At 46.7% G+C, this 23,872-nt stretch overlaps 1 protein-coding gene and 1 long non-coding RNA gene across 2 annotated transcripts in view; both read left to right on the forward strand.

Moving 5' to 3' along the window:
* LOC123954571 overlaps nucleotides 1-23,872 on the forward strand; it is a 41,261-nt gene that overhangs the window by 14,624 nt on the left and 2,765 nt on the right. Inside the window, exon 2 of the long non-coding RNA XR_006821098.1 lies at nucleotides 23,671-23,759. This is a non-coding gene — a long non-coding RNA (uncharacterized LOC123954571). The remainder of the gene's footprint in view (nucleotides 1-23,670; nucleotides 23,760-23,872) is intronic.
* LOC123954569 (elongation factor 1-alpha 1-like) lies at nucleotides 8,971-10,551 on the forward strand. The gene has a single exon (XM_046025867.1). It carries the CDS (start codon nucleotides 9,046-9,048, stop codon nucleotides 10,468-10,470), a length of 1,425 nt encoding a protein of 474 aa, XP_045881823.1. The 5' UTR covers nucleotides 8,971-9,045; the 3' UTR covers nucleotides 10,471-10,551.

Consider the following 23,872-nt stretch of genomic DNA (forward strand, 5'->3'; position numbering starts at 1 on the left):
TTTGATGCATTTTAATCCATTGCATTTATGATCCAGGAGCCCCATTCTCTACTCTTACCATTGGCATGATCTGCGAGGAAGTCGCTTACCTTTCCAGATCTTCCTCTCTTCCTTGTCCAACTGGGAGACGTGTCTCTGCGATCTTCAAATTCCCCTCTCACGCTAAAATGCTGAGATCTTGGGGGTTCCTGGGTGGCTCAGTCTGCCTTCAGCTCAGGCCGTGATCCCAGGGGCCTGGAATGGAGCCCTGTATCGGACTCACTGCTCAGTGAGGAGCCTGCTTCCCCCTCTCCCTCTGCCTGCTGCTCCCCCTGCTACTGCTCTCTCTCTCTCTAATTAAAAAAAAGAAAAAGAAAAATCTTTTAAAACATCTTTAAAAAAATGCAGAGATCTTAATTTCTGGCTCTCATGTGTCTCAGTTCATATAAAGGTATTTTCCCATCGAAGTCAATTGAATCGTTGTCTAACTTAGTTCAGTTTACTTTCTATCTGTGCAAATTATTTTATCAAATTAATCTGTAAAACAAAAACATTGTCAGATGACTCGTTCTGTTTTTTGTTTTTTTTTTTTAATATTAGAAAATACAACCACTGAACTGATAGAGGCCACATTGATCGACCCCGCTGCTTGCTCTTTCAGAAGCTGCCGTCAGCTGGCAAACAGCTTCCCCAGCCTCCTGCTGGAGCACCTGCTGAGGATCTGAAGACCATGGTGTGTCCTCCCTCTCTCTCCCTCCCCCACTCCCTCTGCCCCCCCACCTAGTCGCCCCCCCCATCCTCAGACTTCTCATTAACTCCTTAGAAGCTGCTTTAATAGCACTGAGGGGAGACTTTGCTGTCTGCTGCCGGAGCTCAAAGCACTGCTTCAGTGTCACCCAGAAACCTTGGTGAACGTGTCCTCCAACGCCCGCACTCTGGCCTCGCACGCTGCTTTTCCCCCATAGCATTCATGACAGCGTCAGGAATCAGAGCATCTCTTGTGTAAATCTTTGTGAGACGCCTGCCTCCCGCCCTGGACAAGAAGTTCCGTGAGGGCAGGTTGTGTGGGATTCTGCTCGCCTTCGTGTCCCCCACACTCAGCTCAGGTGGCCCTTGGCAGGCATCCCAGGACTTGTTGGCTTTGTGAGCGACCGAATGCGTCGATCTGACGGAGATCCACTGGGACACACAGAGACCTTCCTCTTGATTTTCAAACTGCCCATGTAAGATTTGAGCACGATGTTCCCCCAGCTGACATCGCAGGTCTCGGTGTCAAAATATGCATGCAGACGTGTGCGTGTGTGTTCAACGGACAGCATGGCTCTCCTGTTCTAATCCAAGGTACTCAGGGACTTCAGAGGAGGAGACTGGCCAGTTTCTGGTCCAGTGGGGCTGCATGGTATTCGGGGAAAAAAAGCATTGACTTGGTAGGCTGAAGATCTTGTCTGGTGTGGACTCAGCCCCTCTCGGTGACCTGGGTCGTTGTGAGCTCCTCACTTCTTCCCCTGCAGACCAGTGGCTCCTGTCGGGGTCTTTCTAGTGTGGCAATCCTAAATTTCTCCATGTGGGGAGTGTGGTCTCACTGAGCTAGAACCAGGGTACTGGCCGGCTCAGGCCACAAATGACGGAAACGATGTTCATTCTAAACACCGTCCCCTAAACGAAACTCTTCCTTTGGGTCACAATTTTCAGATCAGATGCTGCACAATCATTGATGCCTTTTACGAGTCTGTCTGCTTCCTGGGCTTCTGTCTCTCCTGAGTCTCCTTGTGTTGGCTTTAAGTTATTGACACGTAACTGCATGCCAGGCTCTGTTCCAAGCACTTGATGTGTATCAGCTCATTTCAACAAGGATAAACTGCGGTCACCCTAGGGTTTGCACATGTCACGTGCTCACAGTGACAGGCTGACCTGTGGCATGTCAGCTTCCTATTTCTTTGACCCATGCCTACGACGTGGCTGGATTTTACATTCAGGCGGCACGGAAAGATAACTTAAGCACTTGAATACTTAAGAGGGAGTGGAAGACAAACCACAGGGCTATGCCTTCGAGTAAGTTTCAGTGTGTCAGGAAATTAACCTGCAAGGAGGTGTCAGGAAATTAACCTGCAAGGAGGGTTTGACAACAATGAGGTAATATACAAAGCGCTAAATCCCTCAGCATACTTTCTAAATCCTCCGAGAGAGATCAGGGAAGAGAACATCAAAAGGCAGCCCCAGGTAGCCCATGTTCTCGATGCTTATCTCCAAGTCCCCCTGGCAGCCTTCCTTTCTGCTGGGTCCTGTTACAGAGCAAGACAAGCCAGCTGCCCTGCCCGCCAGAAGGTGATTCTGGAAGCCCAGTGTTCTACAGCACACCTCTCCTCCCTGCAACACACTTGGCTCTCATTTCTTTGCTACTTAAAAAGGTAAACAGTTGGGGGTGGGGGAGGATAGGGATAGGGCGGTTGGGTTATGGACATTGGGGAGGGTGCTATGGTGAGTGCTGTGAAATGTGTAAGCCTGATGATTCACAGACCTGTACTTCTGGGACCAATAATACATTATATGTTAATAAAAAAAATTTTTAATATTTTATTTATTTGACAGAGAGAAATCACAACTAGGCAGAGAGGCAGGCAGAGAGAGAGGAGGAAGCAGGCTCCCTGCGGAACAGAGAGCCCGACTCGGGGCTCAGTCCCAGGACCCTGGGATCACGACCCGAGCCGAAGGCAGAGGCTTTAACCCACTGAGCCACCCAGGCGCCCCAATAAAAATAATTTTTTAAAAAAGGTAAACAGTCCCCTTGACTGAAGATATTAAGATGCCATTTTCCTGATGATGAAAGTTACACAGGTTCATTCTAAAGATTTGGAAAGCATAGAAAAGCATAAAGAAGAAGCAGAAAGAAAAATCAACATTTTCAACTCTCAGAGGCACTCTTGGTTAAGTCAATGCTACCTTCTTTTCACTAATTCTTATTCCTTGAAGGCAAATAAATGTTCGTGACCACGTTTCACCCCGCACCTGGGACCCAGTGGGTAGTTATTGGCAAATCACACCCAGCTGGCGGGAGGAGAACTCCCCCCCCACCCCCCTGCGTCTGAGAAGGGGGACAAAGGTCGGGATGACGCAGGCCTGTCTCAGTACAGTCTCTCCCCACGGTTCTGAAAGGGAGCCAGGGAGTTGGAACATAAAGGTTTTAGCCTGAACTCAGCCCCATATGGGAATGAAAGGACGGGCACAGCCGGACTCACTGGTGATTCCTGTTCCGGTTAACCTGGAAAGATGATCTGGAAAGATCTGAAATTCAACTCTCTCCATCCATCGATCGAGCCCCCTTCCTCCCCGACCAAACCTTTCCCTTTCACCCCTCCTGGACACACACAGATGACAGCATTTTTTTTTGTGGTCCAACTACACTATATAGTTCTTTTTTTTTTTTTTCTTTTTTGGTCTCATTAACTCCACTCCCTCAGTCTCCCCAGATTTTCAATGATTAAAGTAGTGGGCTTTTAAAAAAGGCCTCCAATTAGCACCTCATCAGCTCCAATTAGAGGAGACAAAAGCAGTGTAAAGATAACTCAATGAGAGAGGCCAGCGCAACCTCATGTAATCACTTAAGACAAGCATTGAACATTCTCTTTGCTAACCACGCTGGGCCTATTCACCTTTCTTTCTTCCTTTTGGATGCATTTAAGACTGTTTTGCTGGGAAGACAGGCCTCCCGGGAGTCTCATAATTCCTTACTCAGAGGCTACCTGTTTACAGCTCCAGGAGCCGGGAGCCGAGGACCTAAACAATCTTATATTGTCTGCCCAACGCTTCCCTAAACTTCAGCCTCTCTAATGGCCAGTTCCCTGGGAGCAGCCGAATCAGTTAAAGCCGGGCTTTATGCTCACAGAGGGTTCTCCTTGGAGTATCTTCTAATTACACAGGAGGGCAACAATGTATTTTTTTTCAATGAGAGTTCTTTGGAGCAGTTAATTTGGTGCCTGTACTAAATGCCCCCAAACATTAATTAGGGTGGAAGGAACCCTAATTTCCTCTGCAGCTTTCCCCTCCACTTACTTCCCTCGCTTTCACATAGGCCTGGGTGAGTCTCCATAATGAAATTACCTCATTAATGCCTTTATTCTTCACAGTAACTCATTCAAAACCGACCATTTAGCTTTAATTTAATGCTGTCAAAAGGAAAAAGGTGCATTCATGGCTTTGATTAGCAAAAAAATTCCCCCCCCCAAGGGGAGGACAGATTTAAATTATGAAGATGGTAAGTAGTGAGTTATAATTGGGCACAAGCAGCATTTCGGGAAAGCGTAAATGCTTTCAAAGCCGGGCCGGGCCGGTCTGCGGGCTATTAACTGTGTCCAGTGCCTTGTTCTCTCTATTTGAATTGATGGCAAGTTAACTATAAAAAAGAAAATGGGGTTTAATTTTTGTTTAATACACAGTGGGGTTGTATTTACCCACAGAGCAATAGCTTTTCGATGAGCTCAGTCTTTGTTCTCTTAATAATTTATTATCCGTGCTTTCTAGCATGAGTCTTGAAGGGCGCCGTGCGTGCCTCTGTTTCTAGGGAAAAACAAACCCTTAAGGGCACGGACGGAGCCAGGGGGTGGTTGACCCAACACCCCGACTGGGGCTGCACCAGATATGTGAGCTCGAACAACACGTTTCGTAAGGATTTTTAGAGTTATAGCACCGTGGGGTTTTAACCTCTAAACACCTCTTTCCTCAACATTTTCACAGTTGCTACAACAATCTTAGGAGGAAAGGTTTTGATAGGACGTGCCCACTGAAAAAGCAGATGTTCAGGGAACCTGAGGGATTTACTAAAAAAAAGAAAATCACGGTTAGTGGCAAATGCAGGACTAGAAGCCACTACACTGCAGGCTTGGGGAGCTCACAATACACAATACTCCAATTTTGAGGACAAAGCTGCCTTTTTGTAACATCCAGAGTTTCAAGTGTGTTTATGTTGGCTCCATCTCAATTTGTCTGTAAAGAAAGGTCTACACCACTAGGTAATACTAGCCTATCTGAAATATATTGCCTGGTGATGCAGATTTATATATGTATAATCATATAGCACATGGTTTATTACATGGCCATGAATCACAAATGGATGGAGTGGGTCGTTTGGAAGCACAGAGGTGTTTAGTCACTAAGCAATGAGAGAGAGATCCAAACAAGATCAAGCAGCTTCTCTTAAAACCTTCTCATAACCATCAAAACACTATAGAGGCTCAATAGAAAGAGTATGGGACTTGGGATCAGAGACATCTGCTTTAAAAATCCCACCTCGACCATGAACAGGGGCCTTCTATTTTCTCAGTTTGAGTTGTCCAATCACAAAACCAGTTTGGGAGGATGAGATAACACATGAAACGAGTGAATATGTAAACAGCGTCTTGCAAGTTTCAGAGAGTAAGTGTTGGGGAGGAAATACTCTCCAGCTACCCTCTTAGGTTCAATGCTGGAGGCTTGCAAATAAAACGGACAAACAATGGATTAGCAGGAGAAAAGACAGATTTTTTTATTGACTTAATGAGGAATCTGGAATTTACATACTATTTTAATAGGAAATGGGGAAGAACAGAGGAGCACTTCTGGAACAAGTGACTTCTTAGCAACAGGGTTGGGGAGCAGAAGAAAAGGGCATTGAAAAACAAATGATTTTTCGGAACAGTAAATGGGCCCTTGGGAGAATAGACGGCAGATGTGATGGTTTTGTGGTAGTGTATGTTTGGGTGTGGCAGAGACTCTTCCTCTCCAAGAAGAGATTAGAGTTGTTTGAGGGGAAAGGATTTATGACAACTGAATTCTTTTAGGAGACCCTGCTTTTAGGCAAATACGGGGTTTCAGGAACTTAAATGCTTTTAGCTTAAAATATCTTTTATGCCACCATGGCTTATTCTGAACCCCTTCCTAAGAAAAACATGGTATTAATAATAACCATTTATTGAACCAAGCTAAATGCCCTGTATCTTAGAAAAGTCCCCATATTGCATTAATTCATATACTTTTGCATTCATTCATATTTATGGCTTAGAAGATAATATTTTAAGTAATAACTATTTTAAAACTACCCCATTAAGCATGCCATTATAATATTTTATATGTTTCTGAGCACTTGAGATTACAAAATATTTTGGCAACAAATGTCAAATACAAATTGTTCTGCCCATATAGAAAATGTTGACAATGGGGAAAATGTGTTCTACACCAAGTTCATGTAACTCCATCAGATATCGACAAATATTTAACCTCTTCTTGGTTGTCACAGTCAAGCATACCACTTGTTTTTAAAAAAAAAATTCATTAGCAAAATAAAGTATCTCCTTTAATTAATGTAATATCAGTTATTTTAGCCAGTAACCCATCATACCAATGTGAGAACCAATATTTTTCTGGCCTTTGGTCATAGTTTACTGGGCTTGGTCATTGTTGAAATGGCTGTGGGGTGTTTTGGGTCAAGACCCTTATTTTCTTGCACTGGAAACCTGAAGCACACTCAGGTTTGGAATAGCAGGGAACGCCAGATCTTCTTGGAGAAAACTTCCTTCCTGTTGGCTGTTTTACTTAAATCGTCACAGCTTCTTGTTCCTTCCCTGTTTATGGTTGCTCTGTGTGTGTGTGTGTGTGAGAGAGAGAGAGAGAGAGAGAAAGAGAAAGAGAGATACTGAAAAATATTAAAACCTCTAGCTTGGATTGTGAGCTTTCCTATCTTCCTGACATGTCAGACACAGTGATGTGAACAACAGGCCTCGTTAAATGTAGTGTTATACACAATGGCATGTATAGAACCGCTGCTCCCCTCTCCTGTACCCCATTAGTACAATTTTCAGACATGACCTCAGGAGTTTTATACTAAAAGAGAAGGATTTGCAAAGCGTCTTTTTGTGCATTTCCTCTTCATTTAGGACTTTCTGTGGGCACATCATTAATATCAGTAAATAATTACAGCAAGTGATTTAGTTCTAGAATTAGAAACATATTGTGTTATATTGGCAACGCATTCCACATAAGCTACCAAATTGCTTAAAGGCCACTGGAAAATAGCTACACCAAAGATTGCTGGTCACACCTGAAGCCAGGACAGAAGCCTGGGGCAGATCCTCCCCCCAGAGCCTTCAGAGGGAGTGTACGGTCCTGCCAACATCTTGATTGTGGACTTCCAGCCTCCAGGACTGTGAGATAATGAGTTTCTGCATTTTAAGCCGCCCATTTTATGGTGCTCTGTATTGGCAGCCCTAAGAAATGAACACAGGTGCAGTACAAGTGTTCTTAGAAATGATTATTTAACCTCATTCTGAGTAATGGGCCTTACTCTTCTGTCTTCATGATTCTGACTAGAACAGTGATTTATTATACAAATAAGGTTCATATGCTCTTATTAGTACAATATTTGTGGATTTTTTCGTCATATAATCCTTTTCTTCCAAAGATCTTTGAGCGATAACAGTTTGATCACTGCTGGATATTTGTCAGAAAAAAAAGGACATTCTCCCTTTCCCCAGCACCCGCAAATAAAATATCCCATGTATAGGCCTCTTTGGTGTCTTGCTTTTACTCTGTGGTGTTCTCGACCATAGAGAAACACCAGGTGTCAAGGTGACTTTCTCATTAAGGGAAGTCATTTCCATCTCTCGTTGTTAAAATGAAGGTAATATGCACATTTCAAAAATTTTAGGAGAAATTACATACTTACCGCATTGACAGACTCAAGAACCATGAAGTAAGTGAAAATCTTTTCCATAAATAAATGAGAAACAAAGTTGCAAGTGTCTAGTTCAAGGGCTGGTACACGGTACGTACTTAATAGCTACCCATTTCTGTCCTTCCATTCCTCTTTTATTTAACAGCGCATTAGTGTAATAGAAACAGGGAAGTCAGGCAGCAAATCCATGTTTTTAAAAAATATTTCTTTATTTATTTTAGAGAGAGTGCACGCGTGTGTGCACACTCCTGAGTGGGGGAGGGGCAGAGGGCAAGAATCCCAAGCAGAGTATGGGTTGAGCGTGGATCTTGATATGGGGCTTGGTCTCATGACCCACGAGATCACAACCTGAGCCGAAACCAAGAGTGGGACGTTTAAGCGGCTGAGCCACCCAGGTGCTCCAGGAAATCCACTTCGAATCAAAGAGCTATGTGGGAAATACTCCAAGAATTTTGTAAACTCTTAAGACAACTTTAAAATATGCATGGTGTGAGCTTACAGGGACTCAGAGCCATGAGCTTCAAGCAAGGCTTTAAAAAACATAGGTTAGACATGCCCAGTGTCCTTGGATGTGACCTCTCCCAGCCCTGAATATCCATGTTGTCTTGTTTTTCTAAACACAGTCTGCCTTGGAAGCTGTTTGTTTGTGTCTGTGAATGATCTCCTCTAACAGACCCCTGGAGGAAAGGAGTCCTTTTATTCAACATTTTGTTTTGGCCCACAATTACCCCACTTTGTTTTTTATTTATTTGTTTGTTTGTTTGTTTGTTTGTTTAACAGAGAGAGAGAGAGAGAGATCACAAGTAGGCAGAGAGGCAGGCAGGGGGACAGGGGGAGAAAGCAGGCTCCCCGTCGAGCAGAGAGCCCAATGCGGGGCTTGATCCCAGGATCCTGGAATCATGACCTGAGCTGAAGGCAGAGGTTTAACCCACTGAGCCTCCCAGGCACCCCACAATTACCCCACTTTGTATGTTGCCTCAAGTATCGTCATTCCTATCTCTTTACACTGTTCACATGTCTGCTTTCTCCCATAAGCTATGAAGTCCTCCAGGGAAAGGGCAGTCACACAGGTGCATCCTTACTCCCACTTCCTGCTCCAGAGTGCCGGCCAGTTTCACGTCTGCTTCAAAGCCACTCTTGTTTCTGGCAAAATCCTCTTGGACCCGAGCTGGTTTCCTCTCCTGGGTCTGGGCGGAGAATTTTAACTCTGTGATCTTATTCTACACAATGTGTTTCTATGACATAACTCAGTATGGGGCACATAAGGTTGATACTTAACCTTAAGAATAATGCTTGTCTTTTTCGCAACGGGTTTGCCGCCAGAACACAGGTGTCGTGAAAACCACCGCTCAACCTAAACCAGAATGGGGAAGGAAAAGACTCATATCAACATTGTTGTCATCGGACACGTAGATTCGGGCAAGTCTACCACTACTGGTCATCTGATCTACAAATGTGGTGGAATCGACAAAAGAACTATCGAAAAATTCGAGAAGGAGGCTGCTGAGATGGGAAAAGGCTCCTTCAAGTATGCCTGGGTCTTGGATAAACTGAAAGCTGAACGTGAACGTGGTATCACCATTGATATCTCCCTGTGGAAATTCGAGACCAGCAAGTATTATGTGACCATCATTGATGCTCCAGGACACAGAGACTTTATCAAAAACATGATTACAGGCACATCTCAGGCTGACTGTGCTGTCCTGATTGTTGCTGCTGGTGTTGGTGAATTTGAAGCAGGTATTTCCAAGAATGGGCAGACCCGTGAGCATGCCCTTCTGGCTTACACACTGGGTGTAAAACAACTAATTGTTGGTGTTAACAAAATGGATTCCACTGAGCCACCCTACAGCCAGAAGAGATACGAGGAAATCGTTAAGGAAGTCAGCACCTACATTAAGAAAATTGGCTACAACCCCGACACAGTAGCATTTGTGCCAATTTTTGGTTGGAATGGTGACAACATGCTGGAGCCAAGTGCTAACATGCCTTGGTTCAAGGGATGGAAAGTCACCCGTAAAGATGGGAATGCCAGTGGAACCACACTGCTTGAAGCCCTGGATTGCATTCTGCCACCAACTCGTCCAACTGACAAGCCCTTGCGTCTGCCTCTCCAGGACGTCTACAAAATTGGTGGTATTGGTACTGTTCCTGTGGGTCGAGTGGAGACTGGTGTTCTTAAACCTGGCATGGTGGTCACCTTTGCTCCAGTCAATGTTACAACTGAAGTCAAGTCTGTTGAAATGCACCATGAAGCTTTGAGTGAGGCTCTTCCTGGGGACAATGTGGGCTTCAATGTCAAGAACGTATCTGTCAAAGATGTTCGTCGTGGCAATGTGGCTGGTGACAGCAAAAATGACCCACCAATGGAAGCAGCTGGCTTCACAGCTCAGGTAATTATTCTCAACCATCCAGGCCAAATTAGTGCTGGATATGCACCTGTGCTGGATTGTCACACAGCTCACATTGCTTGTAAGTTTGCTGAGCTGAAGGAGAAGATAGATCGTCGTTCTGGAAAAAAGCTGGAAGATGGTCCCAAGTTCTTGAAATCTGGTGATGCTGCCATTGTTGATATGGTTCCTGGCAAGCCTATGTGTGTTGAGAGCTTCTCTGACTATCCTCCTCTGGGCCGTTTTGCTGTTCGTGACATGAGACAGACGGTTGCTGTGGGTGTCATCAAAGCAGTGGACAAGAAGGCAGCTGGAGCTGGCAAGGTCACCAAGTCTGCCCAGAAAAAGCTCAGAAGGCTAAATGAATATTATCCCCAATACCTGTCACCCCAGTCTTAATCAGTGGTGGAAGAACGGTCTCAGAACTGTTTGTGTCAATTGGCCATTTAAGCTTAATAGTAAAAGACTGGTTAATGATAACAACGCATCGTAAAACCTTCAGAAGGAAAGGAGAATGTTTTGTGGACCATTTGTTTTTTTGTGTGTGTGTGGCAGTTTTAAGTTATTAGTTTTTAAAATCTGTACTTTTTAATGGAAACAACTTGACCAAAAATCTGTCACAGAATTTTGAGACCCATTAAAACAAAGTTTAATGAGAAAAAAAAAAAAAAGAATAATGCTTGAGTGTGTTATCGTTATACACTGTGCAGTCCTGTGACATCGGATTTTCATACAAGGTCAGCTCGTAGATGCAGAAAAATGCCATACTTGCATGGTGGTATAGAGACCGTAGTAATTGAAGGCAAGTGATGCATAAAGCTTTATTTCACTCTCCGTGTCCTCATCCAAACAAGGCAAAAACAAATGCCAGTCCCCACTAAAAACACCGTATTCATTTTACAGGGGGTAATTTACCAATGAGTAAAGAAAACTGTGAACCTTCGGGAATATTCATCCCCTTGGATTGCTGGCTCGTTTGATTCATGCTAGACTAAGAGTCCGTTCTGAGGAACACAGAGACAGCCTGTAATTACGCCCTGGAAAGTACACGGTTTCATTTTCTTCACCGTGGCTGTGCTGGAAGGAAAAACCGAACACAAACCCCTTCTTCTCTCTCCTTCTTTCCTTGTTGCATCTGGTCGATTCTAACAAATACGACGAATGACCAGGCTGTATCGGCATCACCTAGTCAAGTAGCCCTTTCAGTCGGCTCAAAAGAGCGCACACGTCATCCCGCATTTGGCTGAATGCACAATTCACACTGAATAGGGCAAATATTTGGATTCAAGTATAGGTCAGCAGCGACCAATTGAAATATTGATAAAGGGAGCCTGTGGGAACTAAATGTACATAAAAGAAGGAAAGGGAAGAAAGGAGGTTCTCAAGGGGTGAGCCAGGGCACGGAGACCGCAGTGCTGATGGGTCTCTCCCACGAGTAGGTAGGTGGCTTAGCTCGGGAGTGAGGGGAGCCGGCCCCTGCAGCCTGTTCTCCTGGCTTCAGAAAGCGCCATGTTCAAACTGGGCCACTTGGTTCCAACATGGAATTCTTCACTTACTATGAAAGTACCTTGAAACTTTCCCATAGGATCCTCCTGCCCCTGCTCACCCAGTTTTATTTAAAAAGAGAACGAGCTGGAGTCTCTTTGTGGGGTTTTTTTCATTGTCTTATTTAGCCCCCAGATCACACTGGGGTAGGTTTTATTGACTTGAGAACGCTCTGGAGCATGGAGCATGGAGTCCCTGGCAACCTCCTGGCTCCGACCCCCCACCGTGCACTCCCCCGTGACGCCCAGCAAATCCAGACCTCCGTGGCTCAAAGTCAGTGTTTGCCGCCGACACAGTCCATTTATGATGCCTCGCTTTATGGGTGGTTTGATGCTCAAACACCCACCCTGCATGTGGGCATTAACGTGTCCCAGGGCCACACTCAGCCGCATCCGTTTCCTCCTACAACAGTCAGAAAATCCCAGTCTCTGGCTTCACCGGAATGCTCCGCTCTCTTGCATTCTCCGACCTGCGAGCACCAGACTCCTCTGCGGGGCTAGCCTAATCCCTCCTCTCACCCCAATTTGGAACCCCTCAGTGAGCGTCCCAGTCCCAGCTGGGGTCTATCAGTGGGTTGTTCGCAGCCTGCTCCCCCGTCTTTGGAATTGCGGTGGCCAACAGGAACACCCGGCAGCCGCTTGTCCCCCAGCACTGCAGCTTGGCTAAATTTGGGGGGTAGGGCGGGGGTTGTAGGTAATCGTTAGGTATCCGGGGGTCACTCCTTGGAACTGAAGACTCTGCCTGCAGCCTGCACCCCCGAAGATGGTAATGGGCTTCAGAGAGGAAGACATTTAGTGCAGATGTCAGACTTGAAGCCAATGAAAGGCACACTGACTTCTCCGAAATGTCTTCCCAAACTCAGACAAGGAATGTCGGTCTACTTAGCCTTCTATGAATCAGGCTTCTTTACCGAGCCTGGAATTTTTTTTTTAAAAGATTTTATTTATTTATTTGACAGAGAGAGCGATCACAAGCAGAGAGGCAGACAGAGAGAGAGAGAGAGAGGGGGAAGCAGGCTCCCCGCTGAGCAGAGAGCCCGATGCGGGACTCGATCCCAGGACCCTGAGATCATGACCTGAGCCGAAGGCAGAGGCTTTAACCCCCTGAGCCACCCAGGCACCCAAGCCTGGAGTTTTAACCCTGTAAGATAAAGACCATTGATATTTTCCCCAAAGAACCATAATATCTTGCAATGTCAAATTGTGCTCAGAATAAAGTGTTCTCTTATAGTTCTTGGTATTTTTATTTGTTTATGGATTGTGCGACATTTATCTAATAGTCAGAATGCTTATTTAAATAGACCACGCCACCCTGGGTCACTTCTGATAACTTTTTTTTTTTTTTTTGGCCTTATAACAAATGGTTATTTAAATGCTAAATGAAACTGCCTTAACCCCGAACCCGCAGGCCAACTAATGGGGAGGGTTGGGGCGTTGTGGTAGCGTGAGCCCACTGATCTCTCCTTCAGAAATTCTCACTCCCTCTGGACCACCACCTGTGTCTCGTGGGCTGCTGGGAGCGTAGACAAAGAAGTGGGTGAGTCAGTGAAATTCAGGATCACTCTTTAAGATTAGAGGCCAAGTCCGAACTGGAGAAGGAGAGTAATGGGTGTGGGTGTGTAGGCTGCACGGGTACCTCAACAGGACTTTTACGATCGTAGGAGCAGAGCCCGATCAATGCAGAGAGTAAAAAAAGCAGGGTGAGTTATGGGATGAAAGGGTGCCTCAGAGCCGGAAGGGCAGCGGGCCTGGCAAGCAAGAGGAATCATGGAAGGCAGAGCCATCGGCGGGGAAGGCAGAGGTCCCTCCCCCGCCCCTCCGTTCCTTCTGGGGCTGTGGGTCTACCACTCGGCCTCTCACGTGATCGTGATCGCTGGATATTAGGGCAACTTCAGAATAGAGACAAGACTCACATTATGGCGATTTCCCTCATCTTCTTTGAAACAACGGGAGAGTGCCCTGCCTTATCAATTCTAAGACGCCTCAGACGATAAGACCCGTCATTAGCTGAAGTCTCTCTAAGAAAGAAACCCCCCCACCCCGTTAAACCCTGACACCATCGTAACAATAGTCCTTTGCAACGCACAAATGGATGTCACTGGTCTCTCATGGCTTTGACATTTCTTTCATCCATTCTGAGGGATTTGGCCCTTTCTTCTGCCTTCTGTTGCGTTTCGGGGTAAGCAATCCTTATCTCAGTAAACAAAGGGCGGCACAGCCTCACTTGCTCGGTTGGTATCTACTTTTCTTAGCTCTTCGGAGGTGATTTGCAAGAAAATATAGAACTGCTGTTTATTTCCACCGAAGAACATTTGCTTTACTTACAGCAAATTCACACCCCGATGTTCTAGCTCTGCACCTCTCGGTAAACACAATGACATTTTGTTTCATGTTGAATCAGAGCGGAGTTTTCCTGAAACCATCTTAAAGGCCACCGCAGTACCCAAAATGCACCCAACTCAGTGGGAGGGATGATAGTGTGCACAGCGACGGGTGATTGGAAGACAGTGGGTGACCGCAAGTACGTGAAGACTGTCACCTGGTTGACAGCAAGTATGAAATGCCTTCGATTTGTGAGAGGCATTTGATTTGGCAGATGTTCAAGTGGGAAATAATGTGCATGTCTTTAAAGAGGTGTTTACGGGGTGAGTGTTGAGAATCGAGGTCCTCAAAGAAGACAATGACCACGGTTCTTCCAGAGCAGACCTTCCTAGTGCTGGGAGGGTGCAGCTAGTTAGGAGGGAACGTTTCCATTGCTGGTGTCCACGTAACTCGGGAGCTCTTACGACCTGTCTCCTGTGAGCCTCATGACAAGACCTGGGAGTAGGCATTAGATCTTTATTTAGTGGCGAGGAACTGGAGCCCCAGGGAGTCAAAAGGCCGGCTCCCATCACACTGTGAGGCTGTGAGCGAGTGCTTTCCCCAGACCACGGTGGGCCAGGGGGGGGGGGGGGCTGGGGCCGTTAAGGGTTTGCAGGCAATTCTGCATGGTTGGATGAACCACAGGGAACAGCCTGTGCCAAGTACCCTAACAGGCCCTTGGCGTGCCTTGCATTGTGGCCTGGCAGCTTCTAGCCAGGTCTGGCTCCTTCCACACTCTCACACAGGCCTTTCCTGGAACAGAACCCACGCACCTCAGAGTACCTCTGCAGCTGCTTCTCTGAAGACCCCCAGCGGACACAGCACGCATTACATTTACATCCAGCGCGCAGAAAAAAAGTTACTGTAATAGAAAAATAGAAAACAACTGAAACAAAAAACTAAGTTTTCAGATTTTTTGAGATCTGAATCCACATAAAACAGTCTTTGATGCTGCCCTGGGCACCATCAGAGGATGGAGGGGGTCCCAAATGATACAGTAATCTCAAACAAAAGCTTAGTCCTCTAGCACGCACGTTTATTAAGCTAGGAAACCGGACTCGTGTGCCTTTCTATTGATATAGAAATAGTATAATTCTATTATGGGAAATTGGAAAAGAGATAAAAGAGGAAGGGATCTTGCCTGCTAGGCAAGCCATTGCTGTTTTGGTGAAGAGTGAATTTATGAGTTTTAGAACATTTTCACAAGCATCGAAGCAAATAGGCTTGTGAATTAGCTATCAAGTGACCAGAACATTCAATTAACTAGAGCCTGAACCAGGAGCTTCTTGACACCCTAGAATACCAGATAATCCCAGAGGCGGGTACAGAGCTGGGTCAGCTTTGTACTGTGAGGATCTGCGGCGGGCTTAGCTTCCAGGCCTTTCCTCAGTAGCCTGGCAAGGTGGGTGGGGTGGAAGCTGGCTCAGGAGAATGAACCAGGTGTCCCTTTTCGCCTGCATCTCTCAGGCTGATTGTGGTGGGTCACACTGTCGTTCCATCAGGGGTCAGAACTAGCAGTCACATTGTCTTGCAGGAACCTAGGGTAGAGCCACCTGCCGTCGGTCTCCACCTTGTAATCAAATCTGGTTCCAGGTGTGCAAATCTTGGATTTTACAGTTGAGAAAGGTGTTAGGTAAGGACCTGATGCTTTCTAGGAGGACTGGAAGGCAGCTAAAGGCCCTTGCCTGCTTTGGGGGCATTCCCTGTTGGCCACCCAATAGTTCTCAACAGTGACAATACTGCCTCCTAGCGGTTGCTTAGAAAATGATGTGCGGTGCATGGCGGTGTAAGCGTGCGCAGGAGGGATTGCTGCAGTCACGATGACTGAAGAGCCTACAGCCTCACTCTGCTTTCCGTATACACACAATTTATCTTTTAGAACTTTATAATTCTATGTAAGTTAAGGAAAGATTATAATTATACTTAGTTGGAATTTTACTGAGAGTTATTCACCCATACAATGCAGCTCATGGTCACCGACGTTCTGCTTTGCGGCTGTCATAGTTGAGTGAATGTGTGACCAGGTGCAAGCACCGGGATACTCCCTCGTGTCTTCTAGCAGCTGGGATACATACTAACTTACAACACCTTCTCTTTGATTTGTATATTGTCAGGACATTCGAATGATGAACATAGTATCTGTGTAGATAACTGGGTATTTCATTTTAGGAAACTATAGGTTAGAGTTGCACAATATTTGCTGTAAAAGGGGAGGGCGTTGGGTCTGATCGGATCAGAAAGGGCTGCTCAAATTGGACTTACCGCCCCTAGCAATTTTGCCGAGCAGCAACACAAAAGAAATCAATTGTGTTCTGGAAGATGACTGCTGTGGGCTCTGCCCTGACACACTGCAGGGACTGTTCACAGGCTGGGCATTCTGCTGCTGAAACCCATGTGCCCTGACTCAGTCTGCCACCCTGTGTTGGTCCAGCGCTAACCTAGCCTCTTGGAGCGAGGGCCACCTGATGATAGATGTCCGATCCTGGAAAGTCAGCTGCTGGAGAGGTTTATGGAGCATGAACTTCTGAGCACCGTCGCTGCATGGCCTGTTCGAGTCTCGTATCCAACCTAGAACATCAGCTTCCCGTCACCCAAGCAGACAAAACAACGGAGAGCCATCACATTCTCCTTGATTAAACAAAACAAAACAAAACAAAACTTCCTTAAATCCAGGCAATTAACAGTCTTCCTTACAGACAGAATATTAATGTGATAAGGAGCTGGCCCCTTACGAAGTGCTCGGGGGCACGCCTGCCAAAAACAGACAGCTGGCTTAACAGCCCTTGGCATGAAAAACAAGAGTTTGCGCCTGGGGGCTGGTGAGGGCTCCAGGCAGCTCGGCTGGGTGTTTAAGTGAAACCTCAGGCCGTGTAGCGACACTGCTGTTGAAGCCTCCCGCCAGGACCGCTGCCCTCCTCTGAAGAACGTTCTAGAAGGAATGTAGGTTTCTCCCCAATGAAAGCAGCCTGGGGCAGGTGCTTCTGGGGGCGTGACCCGGGTTCGCTGTGTGATTCAACTGCTCCACCTGGCGGCCGAGCTAGGAAATGCAGGAGTGGGTGAGGGGGTGCTCAGGAGAGGAGGGAAAGGGAGGCTGATCTGACAGCTCTGTGGTCCTCACACTGAGCCGTAGGGAAAGCTAATTGCACGTTCGATGCTTATAGTCTCCGTGTACCTCTTAATTTCCCAAGTGCTTCATATGATGGAGGATTTTTGTCTGCTTCTGCTAAAACATAGTTTCACAACTCTGTTCTTAAACACACACACACACACACACACTGATTTCTTTCTTTCCTACCCACTTGTTCACAGCAGCAGAACTAAACCTTAGCATTGTTCCCAAATTCCTCCTTCCCCTTCCAACCCCGCTGCCCAGCTTCCACCGGACTGCCTGGTCTCTTGGGCCATGCCTCGGCAGAGCCTCCTCCAACAGACCCTTTGCTTCCGCTCCCCTTACTTCTAAAGAGATGCATTCTGAAGGAGTCTTTCTCTTTTCATTCATCCCTCTCTTCTTCAGTTCTGCTTTGGCATTGAGGACCTTGACACCTGTTAATTATTTTTGTCTGCTTACACTTCCCTTGGCCAAAGAGAAGACCGATATTGAAAGGCTAGGCTATATATTTCTATATATAATCTAACGTAGGGGGTTCTGAAAGTGTGGTTCACAGAACTCGTTAGAAATGCAGATGTTCTGCCGAGACCGAGACCAGCTGAATGGCAAGCTCTGAAGGTGTGGGGCAGCAAGCTGCTTTCGCAAGCCCTCCAGGGATGTGGAGGCACCCCCAGGCTTGAGAACCACAGGGCTAATGTCTTTCTTTTCTAGTTCCCTTCCCTTGCTTGTGCAGGTGCACTCCCCCGCAAATGCCCCTGGAGGCGTGGTCTCTTCTAACAAATGCCGGGGCTGGGAAAGCGGATTTCCAAAGAGCAAGCATGCAAACACTCACACTGTAGCACTTAACCACCTCCCTTCCAAGGTTAGAGTCTGGCTGGGATGTCTGAGAGCAGGCAGCCTCTCAAAGCTACTCAGCGCCCCAGTCAGAGAGAGTAGGCCAGTCCCCATCCTTTCAGAGCTAATGTCATGAACCCTGGGGCGAGGGGCTGAATGACTCTCTCATTTCCTCTGAAACACGTTATATCATGGTGCCATTCCCGACCTGAGACAAGTTTGGGAAGGTCTTCTTTTTTCTTTAAATCCAATTAGTCATCATATAGTGACCACATTGTTAGTTTCAGATGTAGAGTTCAATAATTTATCGGTTGCGTATAATACCCAGTGCTCATCACATCATGTGCTCTCCTTAATGCCCATCACCCAATTACCCCCTCCCCCTACCCACCTCCTCTTGGAGGGTCTTCTAATTGGCTTTGAGGATTTGCTAATTTTCACTCTCAAAGAATTTGTCTGTTTACCAGATCAGATTAAGTTTGGCTGAACATTACAGAAAACTAGAAACTACCCGTAATTCTAGTGATTAAGAGACAAAGTTTAAAAAAAAAAAAGAGAAAGAGAGAGAGAGAGACAGAAGTTCCTTTTTCTCTCACATACAGAGCCAGAGACAAGCAGTCAGGGATAATGTAATGGCTCCATGATCATCAGCAACCCTGGCTCCATTTTTTTTTTTTTCTGTTTTATCATCCTTAATTGTTCAATTCGTGGTATATGAGGGCTGCTTGCATTCTCAACATCACATCTAAATTCCAGCCAACAGGAAGGAGGAAAAGAGCATGTCCCCTTTCTTTGAGGACATGTTTTGGAAATTAAAGATGACATTTTGCTTGCATTCGTTGACTGGTACCTAGTCAGAGGGCATCTCTAGTTGCAAGGGGGGTTGGGAAATGCAGCCTTTATTTTGGATGGTCACGAGCTCAGTGAAAAACCGGAAGTTTTATTAATACTAAGGGGGAAGGTTGAGTCTGATTAGCCATCTGCCTCAGAGGTCCAATTTTAAGGGCAATGGGTCACACCCACATCATTTCTAGCTTCCGGGGTCTACCGCAGAGTCTCTTAGGGCCAGTTCTGCTGAAGATTAACCCGTTTTTCTCACTACTCTTTTGTCTTTTAAAAAAGATTTTCTTTATTTATTTGATGGAGAGATAGCACAGGAGAGGAGAGCACAAGCAGGGGGAGGGGCAGGGAGAGAGGGAGAAGCAGACTCCCCGCTGAGCAGGGAGCCTGGCTTGGGGCTCAGCCCCAGCATCCTGAAATCATGACATTATTTCAATAATGTAAGGAATAAATAAGCAATTTGGAATTTCCTCACTTATCCGAAAGACCTGTATGATTTCTTGCTGTTGGTGAATCTCATTAGGAATAAGAAAAACGGGGGCGCCTGAGTGGCTCATTTTGGTTAAGCGTCTGCCTTTGGCTCAGGTCATGATTTCAGGGTCCTGGGACTGAGCCCCCAGCCAGGCTTGGCTTGTGACCATCCAAAATAAAGGCTGCATTTCCCAGCCTCCCTTGCAACTAGAGATGCCCTCTGACTAGGTCCCAGTCAACAAATGCAAGCAAAATGTTATCTTTAACTTCTAAAACATGTCCTCATTAAGAGTCATCTGCGGGCTTTAGGCGCACAGAGGGAAGCTTCTGGGCAGCACTGCCTCAGTTCCCTTGAACACACGGAACACCCTGGACGGCGGCTGGAACCCCTGCCCGAGTCACCATCTGGGACCCAGAGGCAGAGACCGTTCTGCTTTATGTTCCGACAGAAAGAACCACGACGCTGTGCTCTTTTCCAGAGAATCACGGAAGGATTCTTGTGGCCTCAGAAGTCTCCAAAGTCTCCTTTTGGACTCTTAGTGCCAAGGCCTCACGAATTTTCCTGCAGGTAGCTTAGCCTCCTCCCTGTCCCTAAGCCTATCAACCGTTCTTGCGTCTGGGATGTAGTCGAACCACTACTTAAAGCCTTTTTTTTTTTTTTCTGGGACCATTATACCTCACAAGTATTGTATCTCACACTTCTGAAATTTCTGGTGGCCGTTAGCTCCCAACGGGGGCTCTGGAGACCGCCTCAGTGCATTTCCGTAGCCGGACGGATGCACTGTGACTGAACACCGGGCCTGTGACAAAGAGCGCAGAGAGGACTCAGGGTTCACCGCCTCAGCTCTGCTGTGGCAGGTGACAACCCCGACAGAGATAGTGAGGCAGAGCACAAAGCAGGGGAAGGCGCTGAAGAGAGAGAGAACAGGGTCCTTGCTGAGCAGGGAGCCCCACCCGGGATTTGATCCCAGGACCCTGGGATCGTGACATGAGCTGAAGGCAGATGCTTAACCGACTGAGCCACCCAGGCACCCCACATTCATTTAGAATTAGAGCTTGCTGAGTTGTCCAATGGGACAGAAAGGGGGGGAAAAAAAAAGGAAAATCTTTTTGGCATCTTTTCCCATGAGACCCAGAGTCCCATTCCACTCATGTCCAATCTGTCCAGGGCCAGAGGAAGTGGAGAGAAGCTGGTACAAATTTGTGGGGGCTTAGTGGTGTGGAAGGAGGCCTACGACAAATTCCATGTCAAGATTTTAGCTTGGGGGCGCCTGGGTGGCTCAGTGGGTTAAAGCCTCTGCTTTTGGCTCAGGTCATGATCCCAGGGTCCTGGGATGGAGCCCCGCATCGGGCTTTCTGCTCAGCAGGGAGCCTGCTTCCTCCTCTCTCTCTGCCTGCCTCTCTGCCTACTTGTGATCTCTGTCTGTCAAATAAATAAATTAAAAAATCCAAATTAAAAAAAAAGATTTTAGCTTGTTGGGGCTTGGAGAACTCTTTTCCCTGGGGACTAAACCTAATCCTAGTACTTTTGCCTGTGGCCGTGGGGATGGTGGGGAAAGGCCTGTGACAAATCCCCAAATCAATGAGCCTACTACAACATTTTAGAGGAAAACCCTGCTCAGAAATGGCTGTGGAGGGCATATGACTGAGTTTCCTCCATGGACTGTGGGCCCACTCTGTCAAGAAGGGACACGAAGAGTGAGAAACAGAGAGATGGGATTTCATTTCCTCTGAAATGAAATGATTTCTCTAGACCAGAGTCAGTTCCAAACAATGGGGACTGCTCCAGAGGGAAGCTCCAAGCTTCCCCTCAAGGGATGGACTCTGGCAGCCCGGGTGGGTACAGGACCTTGTTCTCAACCTTAGGGTAGTAATGCCTCCAGTTAATAAGCAGCCAATTATCTTTCCAAGCTACTAAATCTTCATATAATTTTATTTTTTAACAGTTTTTATTTATTTTTTAAAGATTTATTTATTTATTTATTTGACCGACAGAGATCACAAGTAGGCAGAGAGGCAGGCAGAGAGAGAGGAGGAAGCAGACTCCCTGTTGAGCAGAGAGCCCGATGTGGGGCTCGATCCCAGGACCCTGGGATCATGACCTGAGCTGAAGGCAGAGGCTTTAACCCACTGAGCCACCCAAGTGCCCCTCTTCATACAATTTTGAAAGGTCTTTTTTAAAAAATACTTTTAAACAAGATTTTATGTATTTATTTGATAGAGAGAGAGACAGAGAGACAGAGAGAGGGAACACAAACAGGGAGAGTGGGAGAGGAAGAAGAAAGCTTCCCACTGAGCAGAGAGCCCAATGCGGGGCTCAATCCCAGGACCCTGGGATCATGACTTGAGATGAAGGCAGACGCTTAAGGACTGAGCCACCCAGGCATCCCAAGGCCTACTTTAAAAAGATATTTTCATGGGAACATTAGAATGAACATCCACGTACCCACCATTCAGCTTTCAGTTATCAACCCAAGAACGTCTTATTTTATCTTTTTAAACAAATTTTAAAAAAAGATTTTATTCTTTTGTCAGAGAGAGAGAGAGAGAGAGAGCAAGCGAGCAGCGCACAAGCAGGGGGAGCAGCAGGCAGGGGGAGATGCGGGCTCTCTGCTAGGCAAGGAGTCTGACGAGGGCCTCGACTCTAGGACCCGGGGCTGAGCCGAAGGCAGATGCTTAACCAACTGGGCCACCCAGGCGTCCCCTTCTTGTTTTATCTACACTCCCACCCATTTCTGCTACCCCATGGGATTTTTTTTTTAAAAGATTTTATTTATTTGACAGAGAGAAATCACAAGAGAGGCAGGCAGAGAGAGAGGAAGGGAAGCAGGCTCTCCGCTGAGCAGAGAGCCCGATGCGGGACTCGATCCCAGGACCCTGAGATCATGACCTGAGTCGAAGGCAGCGGCTTAACCCACTGAGCCACCCAGGCGCCCCCCATGGGATTTTTTTAAAGCTATCATTGAACACATCACAATATTTTAGGTTAGATTTTTTTTATTTGGGATAAACTTTTTTTACAAGATTTTCAAAAAACGTAAAACACATGTAAAGTGTTTTAATGGTGTCTTGGACTGACTTCCACAAACTCAAAAACTAAAATGAGATAAACAACCCCCTCCCTCCCATTCTGTTTTCATCCTTCCCGCCCATCCTTCTGCCTTTCCGCAAGTGAGTCACTGCAGTCGAGACCAGTTACGGAGCTATTTGGACTTTCCCTCTCCCGATAGCATCATCTCGGTTTGGCACCCCAGGTCCAAGAACTGGGGATCTTTGCAGGCAAATCTGCACGTGTTTGCGTTTCTCCCTCCCGTTTGGAAACCAAATGACCTCAATGTTTGGTTTGCCATGCACGGCTTTCATTTTTCATCTCCCCGGGTTTTTGAAGGAAATCACTGCCAGGGGCCTGGATTTCCTCACATGCATTCCCCGAGGCAGCGGGATCTGGGAAATGCCAGGACGGCTACAGCGGGGATGTCTCTCTTCTGAAAACAGAGTGCAGAGTTCTGCGGGCCGGCGGAGGCAGGATGCTCTGTCTCCCCAAAACGAAGGGACATGCCTACATTTTCAGACCCACAGCGCCTTGGGCACTTGCTTTGGATTGGGATGGGACCTGCTCAGGCTTAAAAGATTGAAAGAATAGACGTCTTTGGGCATAAATAAAAGTAAATGAATTCAAGCCTGGAGTCATTCTAAAGTGGATTGAAAGTGCTAAGTCAAGACCGCATCTCATCTGTAACTGGCTTATTTAAGAGCCTAAATTGGTTGAGGATAGAAAGTGGTCTTTTAACTTTTGTGGAGCTGTGCCTGGCCCCCCTACCCCCCTTTTTTGGTTGTGGGTCCTTTCACGAAATTTTGGCCAAATTTGAACTTTCTAGACACCTTTGGGATTTAAGACCAAGTCCTGTTCATTTAAAAAACTTTAACGTGGGCACCTGGGTGGCTCAGTGGGTTAAAGCCTCTGCCTTCAGCTCAGGTCATGATCCCAGGGTCCTGGGATCAAGCCCTGCATCAGGCTCTCTGCTCAGAGGGGAGTCTGCTTCCTCTCTCTCTCTCTGCCTGCTTCTCTGCCTGCCTGTCAAATAAATAAATAAAATCTTAAAAAAAAAACTGGAAAAGATTTGGAAAAAAAAAAACCAAAAACCACTTTAACCTTGAACTTGATTTAAATCTTGGCTCAACCCTGCACCCCAGTTCCAGTGGGGGCCAGGGCTGGGGCCTGGCTGTTGGAAAGGAGCTGGGGTCTGGAGCTGAGCGTCCTCCACCCCGGCCTCTATCAGTTCAAGCTTCTGAGGTGGGTTGGCGTGAGGACTGGCCTTGGTGACGGCCACGTGTCTGAGCGGGGAGGGGTCCCCGCACTCCTCTTCCTCCTGTGGCCCTTCACATGCAGGCAGCCCTCCTTGCAAATACCTCCACGGTCCATCCCCATCTTCTTCCCAGGGATGAGAAACATGGTTCCTCAGGCTCCGAGGGAGAGGCTACTCTCACTGGCTCTCTGACGTCATCATCACAGGTGTTCATCTTTACGTGTAAGTATGTCCCCTCTCTTGAGGGCACGCGTGCCAAGCACCATATCTCCTTCCTCATGGGGTTGAGGTGCGTAGGTGGGAAAGGAAAGCAAATTATACTCTCAGAGTACCCC

Source organism: Meles meles, chromosome 12 (assembly GCF_922984935.1).
Source record: "Meles meles chromosome 12, mMelMel3.1 paternal haplotype, whole genome shotgun sequence".
Taxonomy (NCBI): domain Eukaryota; kingdom Metazoa; phylum Chordata; class Mammalia; order Carnivora; family Mustelidae; genus Meles; species Meles meles.

Excerpts from the sequence above, each read along its gene's own strand:
- LOC123954569 (XM_046025867.1), top strand. The coding sequence starts at position 9,046 with ATGGGGAAGGAAAAGACTCATATCAACATTGTTGTCATCGGACACGTA.